Raw genomic sequence first — 20407 nt, forward strand, 5'->3', positions numbered from 1 at the left:
CACCGGATATAAGTTCAAGTTAGAAAATCTAACACCTATCAACATGTTTAAAAAAATCAACACCCACCAACTTTCTTTGTATTAAAGTTTCATTGTTAAATTTCAAATTTATTTTAAAATTAGAAAACTAAAAACATATTTATTCAATAATAAAAAAGGTATAAATTTTTGTTCAATGTATAACTTTTCTTCCCATAATTAATTTTTTAGTCTTTACATTATTATTGAGGTGATAAAGATAAGCCACATCTCCTGATCTTCAAACGAAAAAGAGCGACAACACATTAACTTATAAAACCATTATAACTGTTTTTTTCCAGAAAAAATAGGCAGCTACATACTGCGAAGTAATAAAATGTAAGTGGTGTTTGGATTTGAAAACCGTGTGAAAGTGTAGAAAAACAACAATCTACAAAACATATACACGCAATTGAGAAAGGGAGAAAACAATTAAAGTGATCTCGCTTCACATATCAGACATAAAATAAATTTAAAATAATAAGTTAATTTTATAAAATTGAAATTAATTTATTTTTCAAATAGAATCATTATCATTTGAATACTTAATACATATCAATTAAAAACAATTAATTTTGTAAAATTTAATTAAACTTACAATTTATTTATTAATACGACCAAAATCTTACACTTTGTTTAAACTTGTTTAATAGTACATAGTTAAATTAAATTTCCATATCATATAATCTAATCTTAATCATATTTTTTTGGGTACATAATTTTAATTATAGGCTGGTCTGAGAGTTGTAATTGGAAGGTTTTTTCTTTTACTTCTACACATTTCTTTTTTACCTTCACATCTTTTTTAAATTCCAAAACTATTTTTTTTTGTTAAAAAAATCTTATACTTTATTTGTTGTGTTTCAACGAAGTTTAAAATTTATTGAATTTTTTTTTTAATTTTGAAATTCGTTAAAAGAAATTTCAATAAATTTTAAAATTTGTTGAAGATTTTAAAAAAAATAATAAATTTTAAAATCTATTAAAAAGAAATGTAATTTCGAGATTATTAAAATAGAAGAAGAAATGAGTGGAGGTGCAAAGAAAATTCGAACTGTTGTATAATCTTCATCAACCCGTTAGCAATAATTCGAGCTGACCCGACCCATTGCACCGTGGGGATGCGGTTTGATAAAAGAAAAGAAAATACCCTTTGAAATATCTACATAAACCCGTGGAATTCATATGCAGTGTGCTCCGGTGAGTATCTGCAACAATTCTGCCTTCAAAATAACAACATAGACCACTCCACTCTAACAACTCTCACTCAAAACTTGAAGCTTTTGTCTCACTACTGTCGCCTCTGGTATGTTTTTTGTTGGGGAAATTGTATAAGGTTATGTCTATTGGTTGCATTATTAGTGCAGTGTATATTTATCTTTAATAAAACACTGAAACAGGATTACGAAGTACAACATAGACAACCTAGGTATATCCTATTTGTTGTTCTTGAAGTAAAAAATGTGCCGGAGCTTATTATGTCATTATTTCTTAAATTTCTTAAATTTTGAGTTGTTTATGGTGTCTTTCTTGCTTAATGTTACTTACAGATGTGAGATTGGTTTGGAAAACCATTGAAGTTATTCCTTTATATCAGAAACACTGACGAAGCCTTTTGGGAGGAGAGTTGCATCAAAATATTGTCTGATGTGGGTGCTTCAGATTCCCCAAATTATCAGACATACTCCATCTCAAAGCCACCTATGTTGCACTTCCCGCGTGTATTCAAGACTGCCTGTCACTTTTGCTTCGTTGAACCCTTCAACAAACCCCATCAAAGACATAAAGAGCAACAACAACCAATTGATACAGTCATTATGCAAAGGAGGGAACCTTAAGCAGGCTATTAATCTCCTGTGCTTTGAGCCTAATCCAACTCAGCAAACTTTTGAGCATTTAATCTTTTCATGTGCCCAGCAGAACTCGCTCTCCGATGGCCTTGACATTCATCGCCATCTTACCAACAGGGGTTTTGATCAAGACCCGTTTTTAGCTACTAAACTTATCAATATGTACTATGAGCTCGGGTCTATTGATCGTGCTCGCAAGGTATTTGATGAAACGCTGGAGAGAACCATATATGTATGGAATGCACTCTTCCGAGCACTGGCAATGGTGGGTCGTGGTGAGGAGCTGCTAGATTTGTATGCTCAGATGAATTGCACTGGGGTCCCATCGGATAGGTTCACGTATACGTATGTGCTCAAGGCTTGCGTTGTTTCAGAGCTGTCAGTCTGCCCTCTCCGGAAGGGCAAGGAGATTCATGCCCATATTCTACGACATGGATATGAAGCAAATATTCATGTTATGACAACTCTGTTAGATGTGTATGCTAAGTTTGGCAGTGTGTCTTATGCAAATTCCGTGTTTTGTGCAATGCCTACCAAGAACTTTGTCTCATGGAGCGCTATGATTGCATGTTTTGCGAAGAATGATATGCCTATGAAAGCACTGGAACTGTTTCAGTTAATGATGCTTGAGGCATGTGATTCAGTTCCAAATTCGGTTACAATGGTTAGTGTACTTCAAGCTTGTGGAGGCCTCGCTGCATTAGAACAAGGGAAGTTGATTCATGGTTATATCCTTAGACGGGGTCTTGATTCTATACTGCCCGTTCTTAGTGCGCTTATTACAATGTATGGAAGATGTGGTGAGATTTCGATGGGACAGAGGGTGTTTGATAGCATGAAGAATCGTGATGTTGTTTCTTGGAATTCTTTGATTTCTATTTACGGCATGCATGGTTTCGGAAAGAAAGCAATCCAAATTTTTGAAAACATGACCCACCAAGGAATTTCACCGAGTTATATAACATTCATTACTGTTCTGGGTGCTTGCAGTCATGCGGGCCTTGTTGAGGAAGGAAAGATTTTATTTGAATCCATGCTTAGTAAGTACAGGATCCATCCTGGTATGGAGCATTATGCTTGTGTGGTGGATCTTCTTGGACGAGCTAACAGGTTAGATGAAGCAATCAAACTAATAGAAGATATGCATTTTGAACCCGGGCCCACAGTTTGGGGTTCACTTCTTGGGTCTTGTAGGATCCACTGTAACGTTGAACTTGCGGAGAGAGCAAGTACTATGCTTTTTGAGTTGGAGCCTGAGAATGCTGGAAATTATGTGCTTTTAGCAGATATTTATGCAGAAGCTAAGATGTGGGGTGAAGCAAAGAGTGTGATGAAGCTACTGGAAGCTCGTGGCCTTCAAAAGCTTCCAGGTTGCAGCTGGATTGAAGTGAAAAGGAAGGTATACTCGTTTGTCTCCGTTGACGAGCATAACCCACAAATTGAAGAGGTTCAGGCATTGGTACTTAAGTTGTCAACTGAGATGAAGGAGCAGGGTTACGTTCCACAGACAAATGTTGTTCTCTATGATCTTGACGAAGAAGAGAAGGAAAGAATTGTACTGGGACATAGCGAGAAGCTTGCAGTTGCCTTTGGACTCATTAATACTGCAAAAGGTGAAACCATAAGGATCAGAAAAAACTTGAGATTGTGTGAAGACTGTCATGCTGTAACAAAATTTATTTCAAAATTTGCTAACAGAGAGATTCTTGTAAGAGACGTGAATCGATTCCATCATTTTAGGGATGGAGTTTGTTCCTGTGGTGACTATTGGTAGTTTTTGGCAGTATGTCACGCAGTTACAATGCTCAAGAAAGTATTTCTAAAATAGCAGCAGAGATTGAATGATGCTATGGCTTCAAACACTATCAGTTCCAGTTCTGGTGTAGATTTATTTTCTTTTTTAAATGAGCTGGAATAATTTTATTTTAAAAAACACGACCATTTAATTTCTAACAATTTTGTGATATAAGCTTTTATACCATGTCAAAGAATTAGTTTTTCCTGAAAGTTTACGCGATTGTGTAAATACAAATAATTATGACATCTGTTAACAGTGCTATTATTTCTATCACTGTGTACTGGATTTTGAGGAATTCTCTTATCCATGCTTTTGGGAATTGGACCTATCGTGCCTTCCATCTTAGATATTTGGTTAAATTAGTATTTTGTTCCTCATATTTGTTCTTGAATCTGAACTGGGTCTTCGTTTTTCTTTTGTCCCAATTGAATCAAAATACTTGTTAATTTGAAGCAATAAAGCCCATTCTGTTAATTTTGGACTGATGTTGTCTAACTGTGATGACGTGGATGCAGATATTAGTAGCTCATTTATACTTATTCAATTACGTGGAAATTTGCATTTAAAAAAATAGTTTTTGACATGGATATTTGTATTTAGGGATTTTTTTTTTAATGAAGTTGCATTAGGGAATTAGGGATTGTTATCTGGTGAGTTAGGGATTTAACTTGGGGAGTGAGTGAGTGTCAGAGTTAGGGATTTCATTTCGCAAGAAGAAGAAGTAGACGAAGACAACCACGTGGAGGTGGACAAACCGAAGTGAATTTTACGCCAGTTAAGGTTAGTTTGCTATGTGTTTCGTTTACGCGGATGTACCGATATTGCTATATTGCTATCTTTATGCGTTGTGGTCCCGATTTTGTTGTTCTATCTTTATAACATGTGTGTGTTATCTTCTTGCTTTGTTGTTCTGTGATGGGTCCCAAATTTGGTATCTTATTGTATGATGGGGCCCGATTTTGCATCTAAATGTCTAATACACTGTAGACATTGTGGTCCCAAAATTTTATTTTTGAAATTGTATAGAAGTAGTGGTCCTCTTGTCTGTATGAGTGTTTCCTTAGTGGGGATGTTAGTTTCTTCCCTGTCCCCTTTATGTGTGAGTGTTTTCTTAGTGAGTAGGGAGTGTAATAATAATTTTTTTCCCCCCATAACATACAGGTCTTTAAATCTTGTGCTTCATACATAAAATAGCATGGCTGATGAACGTATTAAAGTTGTGGTCCACCGTACTGGCCATTTTGTTACACAAGATAATGGAAATTTAAAATTTGATGAAGAGATAGCATAATGGTCTTGTGATCCAGACCTGTGGAGCTATTTTGGAATATTAGCTTCAGTGAAAGCCTTAGGTCATATAGACATAAAAGAACTTTAGTACAGTTTAAGAGGTCAGTCAGTAGTGCCAGATAGGTTAGAATTATTGACTGATGATAGGGGTGTCATGCATATACTGAATATTGTAAGGTTAAATGATGAAGTTCCTCTGTACGTGGTTCATAATACCATGGAACCAGACATAATATAAATGATTGATTGGGTTGATGGTGATGTTAATGATGAAGTTCATGTTGCAAGACAAGTGGAGGAGGGTAAGGGTGATGGTGAACAAGTTGGTAGAGAAAGGGAGGAGGGTGAGGGTGAGGTTCAGCCTGATGTAGAGGAGGAAGAAGTACATGATGTAGAGGAGGAAGAAGTACATGATGTAGAGGAGGCTGAAGTACATGATTTTGAGCTACATGATGTACAAAAAGATAAGGATGAGGATGAGGGTGGACATGAGGATGAGGATGAGGGTGGACATGATGGTGATGATGATGGTGGACATGATGTTGGAGATGATGCTGATGATGAGGATGAGGATGTAGATGATGGTGAATATGAAAATGTAGATGACTCTATTAGAGAAGAAAGTCTAGTTGATGTCAGGGTTGAGTGTGACATTGGGACTTCTAAAGGACAACCTTGCAGTCCAGTAGGTGAATGTTTAAGGACAACTGATAATGATTCCATGCATTATGTTTGTGGCTTGTCTGACATTGAGTGGGTGTCAGATGAGTTGGATAGTGGTCCAGATAGTGAGAACGATGATGATTCCATTCCCAAAACTTTGTTCCCCACATTTACTATGCCTAAAAGTTTGGGGGAATATAAATGGGAAGTAGGAACCTATTTCACTGAGAAAAAGGGATTCACTGATGCAATTATGACATATGCACTAAGTACTGGTAGAAATTTAAAATTCATTAAGAATGACAAGAAGAGGGTTATTGTAAAATGTTTGGGGGGTAATGGGAAATGCAAATGGTATGCTTATTGTGCTTATATGTGTGGTAGCAAGTCATGGCAGTTAAGAAAAGTGATTGATGATCACAGCTGTAGTAGAGATTTCAATGTGAAGTTGATAACTACCAAATGGTTGAGTCAAAGGATGGAAAAAATTGTCAAAGAGAACCCTAATATTAAGGTCATGGACATTAGGGACAAACTCAGTAGGAAATGGAATGTAGGAATCTCTAGAAATATGGCTTTTATGGCAAGATCCATGGCAAAATATAATGTTGAGGGGTCATTCAAAGAACAATTCAGAAGACTCCATGATTATGGTCATGAGCTTCTGTAAAGAAATTCAGGTTCAATAGTCCAAATAAAGGTTGAAAATCATAATGATGATTAAATGCAGAAGACTACATTGGACATTGGTTTAGGAAGTCTACTTATGAAGAGACCTACAACACCATCATTTATCCTATCAACGGTCAACACATGTGGGAGATTACACCATATCCAGATGTATTACCCCCAAAGAAAAGGGCAATGCCAGGAAGGCCCAATAAGAAAAAACGAAGACTACAGGCTTGAGAGTTGAAGAAGAATGACAGTGAATTAAGAAAGGGTGAGAGCAAAAAAACATGTGCTCTCTACAAAGAAATGGGACACAACAAAAGATCTTGTCCACAACGACCTAGCCCAACAGATGTGCCTCCTGACCAACCTACTCAACAAACATAAGTGCCTCCTGACCAACCTAGTCAACAAACAGAAGTCACAATACCTTCAACAACACATGTCCCTGCTGACCAAGCTACTCAGGAGTCTACTGTGCTTCCTTCTCATCAATGAAGTCATATTTACTTCCATTTTGAATACACTGTTTTAAATATCATGTAATATGTATTGATGAAGGAACAATGTTTTATCAGTTATCTTTTGGTGTAATTTCATTAGGATGTTATCAGGTTTGTTATGCACTGAGTAAGACAATGTAATCTGCATTGGTGTAATCTGTATTAGGTTGTTATCTTTTGGTGTAATTTCATCAGGTTTGTTATGAGGTTTTGTCATTGTAAGACAATATTTGTTTTGTTATAAGATATTATAAGACAATATGATGTTACTTGTGCACTTTCTTTAACTTATTCTGTATTAGCAAATGAAATATAACAAATAAGACAGTATTAAACACTAAGAAGTCACCTTTATAAATAAAACAGACAATAACGTTCCAAATATCAAATTATATTACATACACTTCCACTAACAAATCAACTTAGTTTCATCAACATTGATATCACAATTACATTACAAACACATATAATAACCACCATCCCCGTTAACACCTTCAACCACTTTTCCAGACTAACAACAATTTTCTGTAAACAGGCTATTTTCAGCTTTTCAACATCTCTCTCTTCCATCTTCATCAGACTTTGTTCCATCTTCATCAAACTTCCACCCACTTCTTTATTTCTTCCACTTTCTTCTACAGTGACCACATTTCGTTCATGAATTACATCTTCACTGCACCATTGAAAGAAGTTGCATCCAAGAAGAAAACACACTCTGTCGTCAACGCAATCTTGACTCCCACCCTCTCGAAGAATAAAACCACATTAAAAGTCAGATTATTGCATCCATTAAACTTACCTTGAAGTTAGGGTATCCCCAAAATCTTTTGCCCTTGTTTTTAGGGGTTCTCAAAATGCGGAAGACTGCATTGTGACCACAGAAGCAAGTGGGTTTTACACCCAACCTGCTGACACTGCCACAACTCTGTTGAAACCCCGAACCCAAGCATTTGCAAGAAGAAGATGAAGCAGACATTTGATGAGCTCAAATATAAACACTGCTTTCACAACTCTGCTTCCAGAACTCTTCCTCCCCAGCACGAACAAGTATAAACTTTCGATGTCAGGGTTCATTTAAATATTAGGGCTTAGGGCTACCAACATAAAAAATTTAGTTGCCCACATTGAATGTTTCATTATACAAAAGAACACTCATTCAACTTAATACATATTGTCACGCATATAAAAATATTTACAGCTCACCATGTGCGGACGACGTCAGTCCAAAATTAACGGAGAGAGCTTTGTTGTCTCAAATTAACAAGTATTTGGATTCAATTGGGACAAAAAAAAGACCTAGTTGAGATTCACGAATAAATATGAGAACCAAAAGAGTAATTTAACCTAGATATTTTAACTATTGAAGTCTACATCTTCTCTAATTTGCAGCAAATGTAGTACGATGCAGATTTTTCTCTGGGAGATGAGAGAGATGTATCTATGGCTAGCATGGATTGGTATGATATGGTATGGTGGGGGCGTTAGTTAATATGCTGTGCCACCGAAGTTGGTATAAAGCATTCCGGAGGTCTAAAATTGTAATATTTGTTATATTACTAAACAATCATCATGCTACCATTTATCAGTTTACTTAATTTTTATAAACCAAAATAGATTATATGTAATGAATTTTTTTTTAAAGAAGTGAGTACAATAGAGAATAATGAAATGAAATCTCTATTTCATTGTTTGGACATGTTGCCGTGAAATTATAAAATAAACAAAAGGCTCATTTTTTGTCTAAATTGATAAAAAAAATTTAATAAAATTAATCAAAACAGGTTCTTATAATTTTCATTATATGTCACCTCTTTATAATTAATCGTTTGATCTCTATTTTTTGTTTAAAAATGTTAAGTTAATTGTCTAATTTTTTTAGTCTTAATTTGGTTTTAATTTATAAAAGTTGATATAATTTGATCTTGATATGTTCAAAAAATTTAACGAAAAGGATTGAATTGTACCAAATTTTATTAAAATGTATTAATTTTTACAAACGATATCAAATTAAAACAAAAAAAATATTGGATGACTAATTAACATTTATAAAAAAAATAATTAAACCTTTTATAATTCTTAACAATATTTATGGTATATTTCATTATGTTCAATTTTATTGGTATCAATTCAAACACAGTCTTTGACAAAGATAACAGATAAAAAAAATATATTCACGGTCTAACTTGTCATCAAGGAACATAATTCTTGTAAACGCAAATACATAAAAAAAAAATTACAGATGATGAAATATAATAGGATCATTCAACAAAGATATTCAATAAAACGACAGAATGAATAGATTATACGTTTAAAATGTAAAATAGTTACATATTATTATTTATTATTAGAGTTAATATTTATTTTGATCCTATTTTTATAATTTTATTTAATGTGATTCTTGGTACAATGTTCACATGAGTGACGTGGTTGTCATTTTGTAAACTTAATTGTCCATGGCAGTAAAGCAATTGGGATTTAATGATTTCTCATAACAATCAAGTAATCAGGTTTTTTTTTCTCATTATCATGACAGTGAAGTAATTTTATTATACCACTTATGTCTAGTAGATGTGATTTTAATATACCACGATATCTCTAGTGGATGTGATTTTAATATATCACTTATGTCTGGAGTATATATATCTCGAACGTGAGATTATAAATTTTATTTTTAATCGACGTGAAATTTCCAACACATCCCTCATGCCGAAGTATATACATATATAAGACTAAACATTAATGGATACATATCTAAGACTAGACATTAATGGATGGTCTGAAAAAAAGCGAAAAAATATGCTAAACAAATAACATATATCAACTCTAACCTAATCCTAGTACCATTTTAAAAAATAAAAAATAATTAAATTGAAAAAATAATAAAACAAGAAATTAATGGGAATAATCACATTATACAAAAATAAAAAAATAGATATTAAGACTTATTACTATTATAAGGGTTAAATATGTTTTTAGTTCTTAAACTATCAAGCGATTTTGGGTTTAGTCCCTCTTCAAAAGGTTTGTTCATTTTAGTCCTCTTAGTTTTGAAACTCTTATGTTTAGTCCTTAAAATTGAACGACGTTAAGTTTAAGTTTTCTTTGACGTGGCAAACGGCGAGCCCACGTGTGATGTCAGCTTCCCTCGTTAATGTGTGCCACGTGTTGCTTTTGTTTCTTTGGTTGCGTTTGCAGGTTGAAGGCTTTTGCGCGGCGGAAAGATGATTGTTGGTGGCGGAATTTGTTTTATTTCAGTGCTAAGTTCTTGTTCAATTCTATATATAGAAAAAATAAATGAAACCATGAGAAATCTATAGGAATTTTGAATGAAAGTCACGACTAAACCTAGGTGCCCAAACCTCCCTGGACGACCAATCTGCATAACAGAACATCCATAAGAACACAACCAATATCGTAGTGGAGGGAAAACAAAAATTATAGTGAACAGATCTGTAAATGTTTCAGAACAAAGGAGATAGATGAAAAGTTATAGTTATAATTATTAGGGACAATAAGATAAAAAATTGACTGCTTGGATGCCTATTCCCCTAGTGAATAGATATGTAAATGTTTCAGAACAAGGGAGACAGATGAAAAGTTATAGTTATAATTATTAAGGACAATAAGATAAAAAATTTAGCAAATTGTTGGTGGTGCTGGAGCTTGCAGTGTTGCTAGCAATTTGGGAAGATGATGTTGTTGGATGTTGGTGGTGATTTGCCCCTTTGGTTGTGGAAGGAGGTTAAACGATGCCGCTTGCGACACAAAGAAGGAGCTCTGGGTGGTCTCTATGGGGCATTGACGGTGAAGGACGATGAAGGATGGCTAGCGCAGGAGGATGCTCGCACTTTGAAATCGTAGCGACTTGGGGGTTGTTTGCGCGATCTGATGATGGAGACTGTAGAGGCTCGCGATGGCAGCGAATGGTTGCTCATGGTGGTGGTCCGATGTGAACTTGAAGGATTCGTGATGTTGATGGCAGCTTTTCGGTAGTGGCGGCCTTGCGGCAACGCGGCGTGGTTGACGGCAGAAGAGGATTAGGTTTCTGTTTGGAGAAGATAAGCGTTTCTAGGGTTGAGATTGGTGACATTTTTTGTTTTTTTTTAAAATGAAACTTGGCACAAGGGAAGCTAGCATCACATGTGGGCTCGCCATTTGTCACGTCAAAGAAAACTTAACGCTGTTCAATTTTAAAGACTAAACATAAGACTTTCAAAAGTAAGAGGACTAAAATGAATAAACCTTTCGAGAGAGAGACTAAACCTAAAATCGTTTGATAGTTTAAAGACTAAAACAATATTTAATCCTTATTATAATTCAATCACTAGATATATGATCATTAAACTCTCAAACAAATTATAATGTTTTCTCACAAAATTTAAATACAAATAGATAAGATTTAATTATAAAAACCCATAAAACCCTAGCCGGACAAATATCCAAACAAAACCCTTTAATTTTAAGGTGTAGCCTCCTCCGAAACAGAGAAGCGTCTTCGCCTAACACTACTGCTCAATAGCTAAGTCTCGCTTCCATCGATTCTTCGTTTGTTATTCGGCCGTGTGACGTTGAAGTCTCTTGGTATACGTTCTGTGCTTCAACGAAGGATGGAGGTTGTTTTGGCGTCGTCGTCTCTAGACGGCGGAATAGGGTGCTGGGATCTTCACACCGGCGCGGAGCAGCTCCGCTATAAATCTTGCTCCTCCCCTTCTCACGGCCTTGTCGCCGTTGGTCCTCGCTTCATCGCCTCCTCTCAGCTTCGAGAACCTTCAGCAACATCTGGTTCTGTTCTCTTCTGGTCCTGGTCCAAGGTTGTTCCCTTTTCTTCTGCTTCTTCTTATTATTATGTAACATTTTCTTATATGATGAAAATTATTAATAATAATGAATAATTCGTGTTCAGCCTCAAGTTGAAGTGAAGAGCTTTCCCGCTGAACCTATTAAGCCCCTTGCTTCAAATCACCTGGGAACCTTCATTGCTGGTGGAGCTTTGTCTGGGGATATTTACTTGTGGGAAGTAAGTTTTTTGTTTCGTCATCCATTTTTTTTTCAATGGTCTGGTTTTCTCATCAATGACTGGGATTACATACGGTCTGGTTTTCTCGCCTATGGCTGGGATTACATACTTTACACTTACTTAAGCGGAATGAAATATGATCTAAACATGTACTGAAGATTTTTTGGTGTTAGGCTGTGGAGAATTATGAATTGAAAGCGGGGACTTAATTTGTGTCTGTTTCTGTTTACTGTACCGTGCTGAGTTGCTTGCATTGATTGTAAGGTTGAAACCGGTAGATTGCTTAAGAAGTGGCATGCACATTTAGGGGCGGTTACTTGTCTGGTTTTTTCTGAAGATGACTCGCTGTTGGTATCTGGTTGTGGAGATGGAACCGTAAGAGTTTGGTCTCTCTTCATGTACTTTTCTCTCCCTTTTTCTTTGTTTTTGTTTCGTAGTGAATTTCCTATTAGGATAGTGTACAGCTTGGGTGGTAGCAGCAGTGCTAACTATAGTGGCATTTGCTGCTCTGCATTTCGTGGTTCAGGATATTCGATGAATTCAGAGGTCAGCTGGCTAATAATCTTTATGAGTATAGTTTTTCCGGGCACACCCTGTGCGTGACTGATGTTGTGATTGGTAATGGAGGGTGCAATGCAATTATTGTGTCAGCTTCTGAGGATAAAACTTGCAAGGTTTGTTTTACTGTCTTTTTGTGGTGGTGGTGTAGTAGAAAAATAGATAATCAATGAAGTACGTTTACTCAAGAACAAGAATGTATTTACTGTTGCCTGCTTGAATTGTCTATCTCTACGAGTTGTAAATTCTAATAATTTATGTTTAGCAAGATAACTCAAATGAATAACTTTTTTAGTATGGGTGGAAGCCATCTGTTATAGTTTATTTGGTGCCATTGACATTGTTGTCAAAATCTCAATTTTGGTCATAGGATCACATGATTTGCGATATTTTCACACTCGCTGTAATCTTGATCCTCATGAAAGATGCAATTTGGTCTGAACAGTGGGATTGCAGAATCTTAGACATAGAACTGTGGAGCTGCCCGATCCTGCTTTGCATAAGAAAGACTCATTTTCTTGAAAAATAAAAACGATGCCTAACCCACTTGGAAAAACCCCTTGAGCTTTGCTTCTTTGTTCATTTCAACCTCTCTGTGCCTCTTATTCTGTTTTCTGGACTTCAGATCCGCATTCATCTTATCGGACTCCTTGGCCCTGTTCAACTGGTTTTGATTTGACTGATTTACATAAATACTATAAAATCAATTGATACAAAAGTGTGACATATTGTAAAGCAAAGTATCTTTAATAACTTTTTACGAAAATATTAATTTTATTAAGTGAACTGCTGATTAAAAGTTCTCAGGAATGTCTACAAAAAGTTGATCTAATTTAGAAATTAATTGATAGTAAACTGTACAACTATTTAAACTTACAATATGCTTTTTAGATTTAATACGTAAATCAATACCTATTATTAAATTGCACATGTACATATTTCTAAATCATCTAAAATTATTTCTATTGAGGATATAATATATTTCTGCATGAAAAATGTTAGTAATTTTATAGAGTTTTATACTTGCTGTCAATTAATCGTATATTTTTAGATAGTTTATGTTTTTACGTGTATGTTTGAATGTTTGTTATCAACTCAATTGGATTGTAATTTCTTCTTCTCTTAGGTATGGAGCTTATCTAGGGGAACACTACTAAGAAATATAGTATTCCCTTCACATATTGATTCCATTGCATTGGATCCAGCTGAACATGTCTTTTATGCTGGCAGTAGAGATGGAAAGATATTTATTGCGGCACTTAGCACTGAAAGCGTTGCTAGTAATAATTGTGGGATGCATATCATTGGTTCTTTTTCTAACCAGAGGTTGTCTTTTCTTCTCTTGTGTTTATTTTAAGAAGTATGGATTTATTGATGATGTCTTATCTCTTGATGTTAGTTTTTCAAATACACCTAACTGTTTTAATTGCAATTCTCTCTTTGAATTGCGCCAATTGCAATATTGATCTTAGAGCAACAACTTGGGACCTGGGAGCCTTTAGTTTTGTTAAGAATTTATGGATAACTAAAGTGAATATCAAGTTCCCACAGAATTTAATTGTTAGCTATGATGAATTCAAAGAAACCTTTAGTCCCCTTACTGATTACAATAACCGAAGAATTTGATATTGTTTATGTTGACATTTGTAGTTTGTACACCCAACCAACTGATTCCAATTTATTAGTTCAACCTATTTCAAAAAATGATTGATTGTTCTCATTGGTTATTCTTTTCTCTTACTACAAGAAAATACAAAATGAGTTGTAATAGCTTTTGAACAAAACATCAATCCATGTTTGATTTGAGTTTGAGTTAAACAATGGAAACTTTTTTTTAAAGCATTAAATGTTTCTACGCTTTTAGCTATAGGATTGTCACTTGTGCATTATATTGCCATTGTGTCACACCCAATATTCCCACATTGCTTAGGAGTTGAAGTTGAGAGTAGTTTAAATACTCCTTCCTCCTTCTACCCTCTGAGACACCAATGTTCCGATCCTAAGTTCGTCGAGTGATATCGTTAGGATCAATCACCATACATCTGAATTATTGTCTGCTTTGGAGATCGGTGCTCTATTATAATTTTTGTCCTTAAAAGGCACCTCAGAGGAAGAAAGAAGTATTTAAACTGTATTAGGCTCGACTCCTAAGCGATGTGAAACTATTGGGTGTGGTAGGAACATAAGCCTCTTAGTTGAGATCTAAGTCATTTCCAGCGGAGGGCTTAAGGGACCAATGGTTCCGTTATCAGCTCCATGGTGGGTGTCAATGTTCCGATCCCAAGTGTCGAGTGACATTGTTAGAATCAATCACCATAAGGTATTGTGTGCTTTGGAGACCAGAGCTCTGTCAAGGTTTTGTCTTTACAAGACATCTTAAAGGGTGAAAGGAGTATTTAAACTATGTTTGACCTTGACTTCTAAACGATGTGGAATTATTGAGTATGGTAGGAACAATGGCTATTGCCTATTCCATTGAAATCCATTGCATCTCAAGGCTTGCTATGGCACATGAAGCAGCATAAGGCACGACATCTATCACAACCATTCATGGTATTCGTAGGGGCAACAATCTTGAAGGATTGAATTGAAAACTTGTTAGTCCACTCAACACTGGGTTGTTTAATTTTAATTTAGAGGACAATTTTGGGACTTTGCTCCCTTATTTGCGTTTCACAATCGAACTCTATATGCTTTCTTGTGTCTCTGAAAGATGACCCACAATTCTCTGGCACTATCTCTGGCCAATTCTGATGTTTCTGGTACCCTTCCCTCTGTTTGTATCCTTCCTTTGTTCTCTGGCACTATGTCCAATGTTTTGTTGTTGCTATCTTTGTTCTGTTCAATCTTTCATAGTTCCCTCTTGTAAGAGTTTGTTCCGCCCTTTTCGTTTTGTTGCAATAAATGGCAGTTCTGTTTCTCTCCAACACAGGTATTTCATGTTTTCATCCTTGTTTTCTGTCTCTAATTTTGAATATTCACATGTATACTAGTTTGTGTATGAATTTAACTAGTATGTTAAATTTCTCGATAGTGGAAATCCTGCTATAGGAATTTCGGGGTCAGTGCTCTGCACAACTATCCTAGATTGATAGCTACGGTTCTAGCTATCCACTTAGTTTTATCAAATTGTTGTTCATTGTTAACAAAAGGTAATGAAGATAAATTACAAGCTTGTTTTATATCAATCAGAATCAGTTGATGTTTTAAGGTCAATCTATTCACACATCTACGGAATATTTTCCTTGTTTACTGACTCTTTAGTATTTAAAACCCATATCCTCAGCACATATCAATGCCAAGTCGAAGCCGTTGGCTGATGCTTCAAAATTTGTTTGAATATTTTGATTACTGGAATTTATGCAGTAACCAAGTAAATGAACCATGTTTTATTCATAAGCAGATACATTCTTTATAATTTTAGTTTATTTTGTAGCAACTCACGTTCCTCTTTCCTAGTGGTCATGTTAATTTTAGAATAAAAAATTGGTTTGATCTATGCATTGTCATTTAACTAATTTTGTTCTTCAATGTAACAGCAAGAGAGTTACTTGCTTAGCATATAGCATGAGTGAGAATTTGTTAATATCCGGGTCAGAGGATGGAATGGTTCGTGTTTGGGATGCAAGAACTCGAACCAATGTCCGAGTGTTCAAACATGCTAAAGGTATTGTATAAACAGTGAAATATGACCTGTGCTTTGCAGAAAGAGATTGGATAGCATCTATCTTTAGTAATGCATATTCTATGCTATTTTTCAAATGAATTTCTGCCTTTTCAATGCTCAAAGTTATTTTCATTTGCAAAATTAGAATATAGTGAAGACTGGCAATTTATTCATTATATGGTAAAGCAGCTAACGTACCGCATGTATGATACCTAACGTACCACATTTATTCATTATATTGAGCCTTTCTTTTTTTAAACTTTTATTTTTGCCTAATGTCTTTGATATGCGACCTGTTGTTATTTAACTTAGATGAGAATACTCTTATTTCTTTTTCTCAATATGTTCTGCAGGATAGCTTTTTTACTCACTTGGTTATTGTTTAGGGTTTCTCTCGGATGACATATCTAATGACTATGATTACATGTATGTTCTCAAATTGAGTCATGCTAAAATTTAATGTTAATTATTGTGGATTCTCCAGGGCCTGTAAATAATATTCTTGTTGTTAGACGAGAAAACTCAAGTAATCACATATCTTCTAATGTACAAACATCATCAAGAAAGCAAGGGGCTAATTTACCCCCTCCATTGGAAAAATATGCAAATTCCATACATGAAGACTCAGATATGAACACTACGATCAGTCTTGGGGGTGACAGGAGTTCCGGAGATCCTTCATACCTCAGTTCTCATGTGATATCTAATTACGTTAAGGAACTTCAGGTTTGTCTGTGATTTCTCTTCTTATTAAAGGACGGTCATTACCTGATTTTGATTGTGATTAACGTTGTTTTTAACCTATGTCTCAGCATCAAGGATCAGCTGCTGCTTCTGAAATGGAGACGGAGAAACTAAAACATGATTACCAAAGGGCAATGCAAATGGCTAACCAATGGAAGAAAATGTATGAAAACTTAAATAAATTTTGTGTGAAAGAACTGTTGGATGGTAGTCAAGCCAGAACCTTAGATGAAAATCACAATTAAGACATTTCTCTGGTAGTTAACTTTTCAATTTTGTAGGTAGAATTTGTAGATCTTTAGCATCATTAAATTTTAAATTTCCTTCTGCCACCTTGCAATGCTATGTTGATTTTGGTCCCTTGATTGGTTTCTTTATGTTAAAAGAATTGATTACCATAGCCATTGACAATCTTGGTAAAACGTTTTGGCATAGATTCATGACTTCATAACTTGATTAATTTTTCATGATTTCAAATTATGGTTTAATAGGTTTGATATTTGGGAAGTAGAGGTTAGGGAAAATTGTGCCTAATCTGACAGTTGCCCGTTTTTTTGTCGAGGTTCATGGCAATTAATTTCTCAAAATAATTCATTTACTCGTCAATTTATTTTTTATTTTACACCATTTACAAGTAAATTCATAGGCGTAATTGTTTTTATGTTTGTATGTTCGTTTTTTTAGGAATTAAATCTTAAACTCAGTAAACAGTTTATTTTGGAAATATGTTTCGAGAATTATATTTTCAAAAACTGTTCCAAAGATGTCTTCAAAACCTGTTTGGAAGATATTTCTTTAGGATTTGGTTTGGATAAAAGATGCATATGTGCGTGTATTGTTTTTCATGAATAATTAATTTTATGCACTATGATTCAAATTATTTAACAAATATTTGCTAAAAAAATGTGTTCATTTTAATATACTTGTATATTAACAAATATTGGCATAAACTAGTATTTTTTTTGTAGAGTTCAGTTTATTCACTGTTACTGAAAAATAGTTTTGATTGCATCTAAAAAATTATAATAACTATGTGATATATTTAAACGAGAATAATAATAATACCATAAAGCAGTGGATAATAATAAATTATGATAATTTTGCTTATAATAATAGTTAAATATGTTTGTTTTCAGATCATTCACGTAATGAAATTGATAATAAATTTCAGACTTAAATGTTGATGCAAATATTTTATTATAACTTACTATTTTATAACTGAGATCGAAAATAATTATAGATATCTTTAAAGTATGCATGAAGTTAATTCATCTCCATTTCTTTGATTAATCAATTAGGAAGTTAAATTTCATAAACATAAAATATACAAAAGAAGTGCTTATACATTTCATTGACACACTAAGTGCATGCATTTCTACTGTTTATAACCTAAAAACGTTTACTTATATGGACTGTATATAATTAAGCCTCTTGAGGACTTGTTTAAGAATGAGAAAGAGAAATTTCAAGTCAATAGAATTAGGTTTAGTCCTATAGAATAAGGTTTAGTGGTATTCATAGAAATTTTGTAACTAATACATGGTCATGTGTTAGTGATGTGACTGAGTAATTAAAATTAATAGTTGATAGGAAGGAATAAAATAAATTTGATTTCAAATACATAAAATATTATTGTGATTTTAAGTTAATTGAATGATATCACCTTTGATAGAATAAAATAAAACAAGTAACCTCATTTTAATAATGATTTGACATATTATTAAAAAAGAATAAATAAGAAAACAATATAATAAAAGACTAATACAATATAATAAATATTATTCAAAATGATTATAATAAATAAATAAAATAATGAAAACGAGTAAAAAAATCTTAACTTTAGTTTTTCTTTTCATTACAAATATTATTATATAAAAAATATCAAATTAAGAATTTCCTAAATGTCTTTTATGATACTTTCTAATCATTTTCAACATATGTGACTAGTTATTTAAATTTAATTAAAGTTTATCAATGTATTATTATAAAATAAGATGCACATTGTGACCAACAAAGAGTAAAGGCTTAATACATCATTTGGTTCTTATTTTTAGAGGTTTGGTCCAAAGTGATCATACCTTATAAAAACATTTAGTAAGGTCCCATATTTCGTTAAAAAATGTTCAAATCGGTCTTTTTTTCTCATATCGTTAGAAACATAACAGTCTAAATGCCACTGTGGCCAAACCTGAGTGAGTTGTACTTTGATGAATACGTGACACGTTTGAAGAGGTTGCACTGTGTAAATATCTAAAAAAAATTAAAATGACGTAAGTTAGGTGCAAATCCTAGCAGCCACACCATCTACAAATCCTCCAACCTAGTCCAAAATCACTCTCTGATCATGATGGAATGACAACGCCATTGCATTTGCATCAGAGGGCTCCACGCATTCATCACGTCATCACCACCACTGTCGGACCGAGACCAGTGGAAACCACACCAACGTATCCCGGTGGGTACTGGAGGGAGTCCGGTGAGACCCTGGGGCGCGGGGGAGCCACTAAATGGGTATCCTCAATGACGACGGCAGCGGGGGAGGAAGAACGCACGGCCTCTGGCAACTTGTGTGCGAAATAAGAAGCAACCCTAAGCTACATTCCATAACAACTCGAGAGAGTGTGCAAAAGAGAAACCACCACTTTTTGTCCTCCACCTTGAGCGTAGTGAGTAATAGGGAGAAGACTGTGAGTACCAAGGAGTTGTGCAAGGGCCCTTGTTGCAGTCACATGATTTTCTAGGAACCAAGGGGCCTTTAAAGAATTCACTAGAAAACCTAGGTGAGGGGAGTTAACGTTTTGATGTATTGATTGAGCATGATGTGTTTCCTTTGAAACTTGTTAATCTTGAGAAACAGTGCGAATAGATAGTATACCCAATTGGAAGGTTGTGGGTTATTAAGGAAAAAAAATGGTTTGGGATGTTATTCCCAGAATATGAATGCACGGGTTGAAGGATTACAATGCATGTGGTTTTGTAGTAAGGGATAAGTGCATATTGTGAATCTTTGGAGGGTAGCCGTGGATTGACTAGGTTAAGAATGTAAATAAGAGTATGAAGTGTTAACGTGTTGTATGAGTGAAATATGACAATAAAGTGCATTGGTGATGGGTTGTGTTCTCAATAGAAATACCAACATGGGTTTATGGGTATAATAAACTATTATTTTGTAATTGCATGGAATGTTTTATGAGTACATGTTTTCTTTATACAAATGAAGAGTTTAAATGCATGTGGGGGCCACGGTAAAATGAAGAGAAATATTATATTTGATGTATAGTGTAGACGTTGGAATCCAGAGAGCTAGAATGACATTTAATGGTTTTCGTGGTACCTACCTTGGGAGGGAAATCATAATATGGTTAATACCAAATGCATGAAATTGTTGTTGTGCATGTGCTGCTACGTCCCTTGTTGATAGGTAAAGTACGCAAATGATATTCTGAGGTTGCATGAGTGGATTATAAGAATGGTGAAGGGTTACGGGCTAAGGTTTTCATTGTGCAAATTTTAAATTTTGGGTCCATAAAATAGGTCTAGGGAAGCTAAAAAAGTTTTCTTTGAAGATATAAGGATTGATAAGAGAGGTGCAGAGGTTATCTAATGGTCACGGTTTTTGTTGTTAAT

At 34.5% G+C, this 20407-nt stretch overlaps 2 protein-coding genes across 2 annotated transcripts; both read left to right on the forward strand.

Moving 5' to 3' along the window:
* Positions 1 to 1174: 1174 nt before the first annotated feature.
* CRR2 (Tetratricopeptide repeat (TPR)-like superfamily protein) lies at positions 1175 to 3742 on the forward strand. Its single transcript, XM_047311573.2, has 2 exons — positions 1175 to 1324; positions 1569 to 3742. Exon 2 carries the CDS (start codon positions 1666 to 1668, stop codon positions 3640 to 3642), a length of 1977 nt encoding a protein of 658 aa, XP_047167529.1. The 5' UTR covers positions 1175 to 1324; positions 1569 to 1665; the 3' UTR covers positions 3643 to 3742.
* A 7490-nt stretch (positions 3743 to 11232) lies between these two features.
* Positions 11233 to 17140, forward strand: RID3 (Transducin/WD40 repeat-like superfamily protein). The gene is made up of 8 exons (XM_047311562.2): positions 11233 to 11605; positions 11698 to 11811; positions 12076 to 12209; positions 12338 to 12485; positions 13496 to 13695; positions 15909 to 16036; positions 16521 to 16762; positions 16849 to 17140. The coding sequence occupies exons 1-8, from the start codon at positions 11402 to 11404 to the stop codon at positions 17023 to 17025; spliced, it is 1347 nt and encodes a 448-aa protein (XP_047167518.1). The 5' UTR covers positions 11233 to 11401; the 3' UTR covers positions 17026 to 17140.
* Positions 17141 to 20407: the final 3267 nt, after the last annotated feature.

Source organism: Vigna umbellata, chromosome 4 (assembly GCF_029865625.1).
Source record: "Vigna umbellata cultivar VRB3 chromosome 4, Vumbellata_1.0, whole genome shotgun sequence".
NCBI lineage: Eukaryota > Viridiplantae > Streptophyta > Magnoliopsida > Fabales > Fabaceae > Vigna > Vigna umbellata.

Bases quoted from the DNA above. Each gene is read 5' to 3' on its own strand.
- CRR2 (XM_047311573.2), top strand. From the start codon at position 1,666: ATGTGGGTGCTTCAGATTCCCCAAATTATCAGACATACTCCATCTCAA.
- RID3 (XM_047311562.2), top strand. From the start codon at position 11,402: ATGGAGGTTGTTTTGGCGTCGTCGTCTCTAGACGGCGGAATAGGGTGC. The intron at 12,486-13,495 runs GTTTGTTTTACT...TTCTTCTCTTAG, and splicing joins CTGAGGATAAAACTTGCAAG to GTATGGAGCTTATCTAGGGG. The intron at 13,696-15,908 runs GTTGTCTTTTCT...TCAATGTAACAG, and splicing joins GGTTCTTTTTCTAACCAGAG to CAAGAGAGTTACTTGCTTAG.